Genomic DNA, 9,273 nt, shown 5'->3' on the forward strand with positions numbered 1-9,273 from the left:
ATATTTCAATGAATTGTATACTTGCATGAAATTGTTAAAAATAAAAAACCTGAAATTTATATGATTGAAGGCATGTTACAAACAGTCCAATATTTTCAGAAAGATTAAAAAGAATATTATTAGAGCAATAAAAATCTTTGAAGTTTGTCATTAAGAACAATAACTATAGAGGAGACAAAAATTATCAAGTGATCAAACACATTGAAATCCACAATAACTGCATATAGAAGAGTAACAATAACAGAAGATAGAAATATTAAGAAAAAATTTAATTAGAGAAATCTTTATTAAAGATGATGCAATGTACAGCATGTATTTTAGGAATTTGAGGTAAGACTATAGATGCACACTATAAGGGTCAGGTAGTTGCAAGGACAAAGGCTTTGGACAAAGGGTTGGAGATTTCTACAGGCATTGAACAAAGGTACTTTGGTATTCTAGAGGAAAATGACAGGGTAACAGAACCAAAGGTGCAGTGAAAACGTGAATGTTTCCCTACTCAGGCATTTCTGGATGTATTAGTTATACTGAGGAACAAAATATTGCTTCACCACATGTCTAAAACATAAACTTAAAAATGGTCTAGAATTTGGAATTTCTAATGGGTAATGAAATTTAATGAAAACAGTATTTTCTCTAAAATGTCTATTTTTCACAGAGGATGGATCTTAACATACATCATAGATTCTAAAATGCATGGTATTTGAAACCACATAAAGTGGTAAAGTACCTCTATATAATGTATGTAGTATATGTGCCCCTAAACTTCATGTTGCCCTTAATATTTCATGCAATTTAATAAACCTAATTGTATGTTAATTGTTGTTATCCTGTAATTTATTTGTATATTTTTGTATATTTCTTATTATTTTTACTTCATTTTATTTGACTTAAATCTCTGGTTGGTTGACGTAGAGTAGCTATATAAAGAACTAGTTGTACTGACCTGTCTTTGCATGGATATCTGCTATAAAATTCAGCTAATATACTTCTCAAACAGAATATAATTTCCTTCTCAAAATACTTTATTTTGTTATATTTCCTCTTGTTCACTATGAATAACTAAATAGACAGAAATAATATATGTAAAAATAGAGTATTGTCTTAGTTTGGGTTACTATTGTGGTAATGAAATACTATGATCAATCTAACACTGGGAAGAATGAGCTTATTGGGCTTACATTCCTCTATCAACATTCATCATCAAAGGAAGTCGGGACTGGAACACAAATTGGAAAAAACCTGGAGTCAGGAGCTGTTGCAGAGGCCAAGAGTGATGTTGCTTATTGCCTTGCTCACCACTGAATGTTCATTCTGTTTCTAAAGAACCTAGAACACCAGCCTAGGGATTTCCAAGTCCATAATGTACTGGGGCTTCTCCAATCAATCACTAATTAAGAAAATACCCCACAATCTTGTGCATACCACAATCTTATAGAGACATTTTTTCAATTGAAGCCCCTTTCTGATATCTCTGGCTGTGTCGAGTTAACCAAAAACTAATCAGAAACAAACTTTCATTATCATTTGAATATCATTATGAAGGTGAAAACTTGTATCTACTCAATATTTAAAATGAAGTATATGAGTCAACTCAAGATGTGTGGTAATTTGACCAGTGCTTAAGGAACTGGTCTTATATAACATTTTAGTCTGGATTTTCTGAATTAAGCAGGTAAAGTTGAAAGCAGGATGAATTGTCGCCTGGTGGTTTTAAATTCTCAGAGTGCTTTTATTATTTTCCCACCCAAAGTCCAGTGGCCCCATAGTCTCTCTTGTTTTTAAGTCTTTTCATAAATAAAATTGTTCTTTGAGCATCTTGAAAAAAAAGATGTGTTGGTAATAAGCTGTCATTCAGAAGGCTCGTTGCATAACCTGAGAACTGTTATAATTTGTTTTTGAAAATTTGTGTATTACAATGCAAACATACAAACATGAATTTTGGTGAAATGTGATGCAAATATTTTCTATGTAATTATTCTGAAATAAACCATGTATATGTAGAAACAATAAAGTAAAGTTTATTTTAAGTTATCATATTACATAAGAATCTATACTTTTCAGTATATGAAAAATGAAAATTCATAGGCATAATTGAAGGTTGATGTTTATTAATCAGTATACACTAATATTTCTGCTTTTATTATTATAGACACATGAACACAACTTTTATAAGTTTGGAATTGTATTACTAATATTACAAATATGTCAGATAGCATGTTTAGTGTGTGCTTCCTTGTCTTCTCTAGACAAATCAGCAAGGAGGAGCAAAAAAATTTATGCACTCTGCAACAGGCTAAAAAAATCACATATGAATATAAGCAATACATGATTCTGAATATCATTTTGAGCTTTAAATAAAATGGCATTTCAGAATACTAAATTATTTTGAGGAAGTTTTTAAGTTCTGATTTTTGATGAGTTTCAGTATACTCTGGAATAATTAATCAATTAAAAAATAGATATCAGTGACATGAAATTATTTAAGAAAAGACTCATGAGATTCTTCAAGGCAAACAACAAAACAAAACAAAAACAAAACACAAAATCTGATATCAGAATACCCTTATCTGTACCTAAGGCAGAAGTCTGTGAAAACAGATGGAAATAATATATTCTTTTTGGCATCTTCACCAGGAAGGAGAAAAAGTAGCATGATTCTTCCCAAGTGGGGTTTTATTGTTAGAGAATAAGACAGAAAAACTCACTTGCTGTAGCATGAACCAAACACAGTATATGCTTCCTATCTACTTCTAATTTTTCACTAAATATCATTTGTTCTTTTTGTACAAGTCGATCCTCTCCCCTTCTACTATTAAACTACATATACAGATGTATGTAACTGTGTCTGTAGTTGTTGAGCAAGTAGGTCCTTTATGTGTTCCCAATGAATATGACTAAACTTTGCTTTCTATTCTGCCAATATTCTTTTGACATATTTAAGCTCTCACTATGTCCCATCAGTAACATTAATGCAGTTGTTGGAGGTACATGAATCTGCCCCCAAAAGAACTTTCAAACTGAGGGATCTAGCTAGAAAACCAATGGGTTCTGTTGTATTGGAAAATGATATTATAATCTTATATATAATAGTTTCATATTATATATAATATACATATGTTATGACATATATGTCACATATATATGGGAGGATGAAAACTCTGAATAATTAATGCTGTTAATAACATTAAAATTAAAATTCTAACATGAATGTGTATTTGAAATAAACATCGTTAAAACTATTTTAATTGCCCCTACTTGAAACACTGTAGGTACATAACCACTTCTTACTCTATACTCTGACCCATAATTGTTCCTGTTTGAAAGAACTACAGGGATGGAAATGGAGAGGAGCCTGAGGAAAAGAAGGTTTAGCGACAGGCCCAAAGTGATATCCAGCTCAAGGGGAGTTCCCAAGGCCTGACACTATTATTGAGGCTATGGAGCACTCACAAAAATGGACCTAACCATGACTGCCCTCCAGAAGACCCAACAAGCAGCTGAAAGAGATATTTGCACCCAACTAATGGAGAGAAGTTGCTGACCTCTGTGGTTTAATTAGAGAAAGGCTGAAAGAAGCTCAGGAGGAGGGCAACCCTGTAAGAGTACCAATAGTCTCAATTAATCCAGACCCCCAAGATCTCTCAAACATTGGACCACCAAAAAGGCAGCATACACCAGCTGATATGAGGTACACAACATATATACACCAGAGGACTGCTGGGATGGTGTTTAATCAGAGATGATGCACCTAACCCTCAAGAGACTGGAAGCCCCAGGGTGTTTAGAGGTCAGGTGGGGTGGGGGTTGGGGGTTGGGGGCAGCCTCGTGGAGACAGAGGGTGGGGAGGAGGTATGGGTTATGAACCAGGAGTAGAATAAAATCTGGTAATTAATTAATTAAAAATTAATTAATGTATCTAAAATATCTAAACTTCATTTTACTTAGCAAATATTTTTCTCTTAATCATTCTTCTCATGGCTTCTTTTGCCTCTTTATTTCTCACACTGTATATCAAAAGATTTAGCACTGGCAGCAAAAGTGTGTAAAACACAGATAAGATTTTTTCTGTATCCTGTGGAAAGCTTGAACTGGTTCCCAGGTAAGTAGATATCACTGTTCCATAGAAGAGAGTTACTACAGTTAGGTGGGAGGCGCAAGTGGATAAAGCCTTATAACTTCCCCTGGCAGAATGTATTTTCAGGACAGTGATAAGAATTCCCAGATAGGAACTAACTACTATCAGAAAAGTAGTTATGGATGTAGCACCAGAAAGAACAATGAATAAAACCTCACTGTCATGGGTATCAGAGCAGGAGAGCTGAAAAAGCAATGGAATGTCACAGAAATAATGGTCAATGACATTGGGCCCACAAAAAGTCAAATTGAGAAGGCTCCTCAAGTGGGTAAGTGAGTTGGCACACCCCAGCAGGTAAGAGGCTGACACAAGGTAGATGCAAAACGTGGGAGTCATAAGCCATCTGTAGTGAAGTGGACTGCAGATGGCAAGATACCGATCATAGGCCATTGCAGCCAAGAGGAAGCATTCTGCAGTCAAGAACATGTTGACAAAGGAATACTGTAAAAGACAGCCATGGTATGAGATGCTGTTTTGTCCTACCGAGTAGTTTATCAGCATTTTGGGAAGAAAGACTGATGAATAGCAGAAATCCAAGAAAGCCAAGTGACTAAGGAAAAAGTACTTGGGGGAATGAAGCTGGGCAGTAGCTAAAATTATCACAATAATCCATAAATTGCCTGCTACAGTAATGACATAAATTAAGAGAAACAGCACAGAGAGTACAGTATTGAGTACAGGATCCTCAGTCAGACCCAGGAGGATAAACTCGGTTATCACAGTCAAATTTCTGTCGGCCATTGATGTGACTTCTTTATAAGAGATCTGCAAAGAACCAGAGGAAAAAAAAGAAATGTCCAGACATTACAGTTTGTAGACATGAAATCACTCTATTAGCATCTTTTAAACCTATAAACTTTTTTTAAATAAAAAAATCTGAATTATATTTAAATTAGCCAAGTGTGAAAAGTTATCTTTTAAAGACTTTTTTTCATGGCTCTCATCAAGGAATTAGAATTAGGATTATGTGTTACATGAAGAAAAATTCTTGCAGAAACTGCAACAGTCTGATAGACACAGTAATAATCAAGTTTTTTTCCTGGTAGAGAGTTCAGCTAGTGGGTCTTGGTAACAGAATATTTTAAATTACCAGAATCAAATAGAACTTCATTTTCCAGTAGTGAGCACTTACTGGGAAGAATGAAACAAGCAACCAAACAAAAGTTCTGTTGACATTTACCAATTTGATAAGAGTAGAGGAAAGAGAGACATCATCTGAATGTAATGTATAACAAATAATTTAAAAAATGTTCTCTTGGACAGATGTCTCCTCACAGCGATAGAAAAATAAATAAGATAATTTTTGACTGAAATTGTATGTCTTTCCTGTTAATTTATAAGATTAAAAACATATTAAATATAAAAATCATCTAAAATGTCCTATATTATATTTAGGTAAGTTAAAGAGAAAAATGTAATATAAACACAAGTTCATATTACATATTAAGTTCATTGTAAGCACATATTTGTTTTTACAAATATAAACAGACCTATAGAAAACATTTAATTTATATCATATGATAAATTTATATCATATGATTTAATTTATATCATATGATAAAATAAAATGAGACTGGGGGAATCTGCACTATGAAATGGAAATGAATTTTCATAAAGTTTATCTCTTTAAATTGCCTTGCTCCAGTGCTTGACAAAATTACCCTTTCATGCAGTAAATAGCACTTACCATAAAGGCTATGATTTACTACAGTGCTTAACTATTTAAGCGTGGATTAGCCAACATCAGACTTTTTTATAATGTTTTGATTTTTCTTTTGTTCTTTGATCTGTGAAATTGTTAGTACAAATCCACTTTAAACAAGAATGTGTATTTTTATGCCTTCCTTGATTAATTTACAAAAGATGGAATATTAGGCAACTTTGTTTTAAGATATAATCTCTAATATATAATGCCACTTGTTTTATAACATTTTGCAAAATTAGGTGAGAAATTATTGTTTACAAAATATTCTTACAGAGTAATTGTGTAACTATATTATATGCTGGGGTACAAGAGTTTTAATAAGGTACATTCAGAGGATATTTCATATAAGTTTGATGAAATACTTTATTTTAACTGAAAAGCCATTAATATGAAATTTCACAATCAATTTACCTAAATCACCTTGAGAAAAACAGTTCAATGACCTTTATATTAGAGTATAGAATGATAAAAATAGAGGCTCAGATTTCTCTGGAGTTATTAAATAACTAGTAAAATATTGCAAATTAGTATTGACTTACTGTTCCTTACTGAAAACACAAGTCTAAAATGATTGATTATTTTCTATCAAAACACTCTTTATCATTTATAACCAAGTACCTTTCTGCACAAACGAGGGGAAGTTGTGGATTTTATCTGGAAGCATCCTGAAAAATTATCACATGTAACATAGGGTGCCCAGAAATTCATTGCTGATACAAGGCTAAAAATCACAGACAATGAATCCAAAATAAATTTGTGATTAGTAACTTCACAATCACAATTTGGATAAATTTATTTAAAAATAATTTTTGGTTTAACAGTGTTCAGCATTTGTCTTTATTGAGTTTTAATTGAAATTGAATTTGTGATATTTTCTGGTTTTCTTCAATTTCAGTCATTTCATAATAGATAATTTAATTTACATAATTGCTATTTTTTCTGGACTATGTCATCTCTTGTCTTTTGTTTAAGCTAAGTTATATTTCAACAAATAAAAATCCAAGTCTAATACTTAGCTTATATAATGAAGCTAAATTTTAGTTTATGGTTCCTTTATTCAAATTAAGAAAAGGTAGTTAATAGGAATTCTTCCAAATTTGAAAAGATATCTTCAACTAAATTCTCTTTCCAACTTACAAACAATAAAGTTATATATATATATATATATATATATATATATATATATATATATATATGTCTAAGGAAATATAGAATAAGCTTACAGTATGCCACAGAAGTGAACACTGACTGTGACATTTATCTGAATCTGTTTTCTGAACTGTATGGTCAGAATGACTAGACTTGTGTGACTTTGCACCACATTATATTACTGTTTGGGGACATTGCTCAGTTTGAAGACCTGGGAAGGCAATCATATTTATAAATGCTGTGTTGCAATATACAAGCAGGACACCTACCTGGTGTGAAGAATCAGAGTTGGCCTGTGTCTAAATTTCCTTACTGTTGAGTTTATATTTGGCTTTTGGCCTTTGGGGGATGTAATTTCCCAGGGTACTCTAAACACTGGGATTCATTAAAAGTGCTACAGGTAGCCCTAAGGAAGTTAAGATCCTTGGCGTATTTCTAAAATGAAATACTATAATGGAAAAAACTTATTTTCTTTCTAAACAAGGAAATTATTTTTTATTTTAACATTATGATTTATTTACCTCTTTTACATGTGCTATCCATAATTTTAATATAGATCACTTCCATCGACAACTCCAACTATAATGGTATTTGTAATAATTATGTATACACACACATACATATGTATAGTGAAAATACAAAAGACTAGGAGATGATTTAATTTGAAATGTATATGTGTAGTTATGTTCATCTTCATATAGTCATACACTACATTCCCTGTGATATTAGTATTGTAGCCAACTTGTATATATTTCTTTTTTAAAAAATTTACACTTTATATCCCACTCACTGCCCTCCTCTCAATCACCCTCTCCCACAATCCTTCCTGCTCCCCACTTCCCTTTCCCCCTGAGCAAGTGGAGGCCCAGGGGTATTACCCCATCCTGGTACTTCAAGTCTCTGAGGCTAGGTGCATCTGCTTCCACTGAGGCCAGACAAGGCAGCTCAGCTAGAATTACATATTCCACATATGGCCAGTATCTTTAGGAATAACCATCATTCCAGTTGTTCTAAATTCACATGGAGACCAAGGTGTACATCTGCTACATATGAGCGGGAGGCCTTGATCCAGTCTGTCTATGTTCTTTGTTTGGTGGTTCAATCTCTGAAAGCCACAAGGGTTCAGGTTAGTTGACTCTGTTGGTCTTCCAGTAGAGTTCCTACCTCCACTGGGGCCTCAAATCCTTCCTCTTATTCTTCCAAGCTCCCTCCACGGTTTAACTGTGGGTATCTGCATTTGTCTGAGTGAGCTGCTAGGTAGATCCCCTCAGAAGACAGCCACACTAGACATCTACCTGCAAGTATTAACAGAGTATCACTAATATGGTCAGGGGTTGATGCTTGCCCATGAAATAGATCTCAAGTTAGGAGAGTTATTGATTGGTTATCCCTTCAGTTTCTGCTCCATCTTCCATCTCTACTTTTAGACAGGATAAATTTTGGGTCAAAATTTTTGTGGGTTGCTGTCCTTATTGCTCCACTGGGGTACCTGCCTGGCTTTAGGAGGTTGTCTCTTCAGGTTCCATATCGGGAGTAGCATATACCACAGTCACGGCTAAAGTCATTGATTTGGGGGTGCCCTCCTTAACCCAGGTCTCTGGCTGGTCCTGGAACCTCTCCACCCCAGTCAGTTGCAGATTTCCATTCATTCTCATAGCCATCTTGCCATCTCTTTTGTCCCTCCCCATATGTATTCCTGAAACCCGCTTTTCTCCTCCCCATTCCCTCTCCCACCCAGTTCCTTCCCTTTATCTGCTGCTTGTGACCATTTCATTCCCACTTCTAAGCAAGATTCAAGCATCCTGCTGTGCTTTCCTTTCTATTTAGCTTCTTTAGGTCTGTGGAGTGTAGCATGGATATCCTGTGTTTTATGGCTAATATCCACTTATAAGTGAGTACATACTATGCTTGTCCTTTGGGGACTAGGTTACCTAACTAAGGGTAGTATTCTCAAGTTACATCTATTTGCCTGCAAATTTCATGGTGTTCTTATTTTTAATAAATGAGTAGTATTTTGTTGTGTAAATAAACCAGTGATTCTTTGATCCATTCTGTGATTTAGGGACATCTGAGTTGTTTCAAGTTTCTGGCTAATATGAATAAAGCTTCTATGATCATAGTGGGGCAAGTGTCGTGTGGTGTGGTAGATATCTTTTGCTTATATGCCCAGGAGTGGTATAGCTGGGTCTTTAGAAAGATCTAGTCTCAATTTTCTGAGAAGCTTCCAAACTGATTTCCAAAATTGTTGTACAAGTTTTCACTCCCACCAGCATTAAAGGAG

General features: G+C 34.1%; 1 protein-coding gene across 1 annotated transcript; it reads right to left on the bottom strand.

The window, feature by feature from the left end:
• Positions 1 to 2,156: 2,156 nt before the first annotated feature.
• On the bottom strand, positions 2,157 to 7,274 carry LOC117702747 (olfactory receptor 5J3-like). The gene is made up of 2 exons (XM_076928259.1): positions 7,262 to 7,274; positions 2,157 to 4,903 (listed from the first exon to the last, which is right to left on the bottom strand). The coding sequence occupies exon 2, from the start codon at positions 4,877 to 4,879 to the stop codon at positions 3,941 to 3,943; it is 939 nt and encodes a 312-aa protein (XP_076784374.1). The 5' UTR covers positions 4,880 to 4,903; positions 7,262 to 7,274; the 3' UTR covers positions 2,157 to 3,940.
• Positions 7,275 to 9,273: the final 1,999 nt, after the last annotated feature.

The sequence above is a fragment of the Arvicanthis niloticus genome, chromosome 2 (assembly GCF_011762505.2).
Source record: "Arvicanthis niloticus isolate mArvNil1 chromosome 2, mArvNil1.pat.X, whole genome shotgun sequence".
NCBI classification, from domain to species: Eukaryota; Metazoa; Chordata; class Mammalia; order Rodentia; family Muridae; genus Arvicanthis; species Arvicanthis niloticus.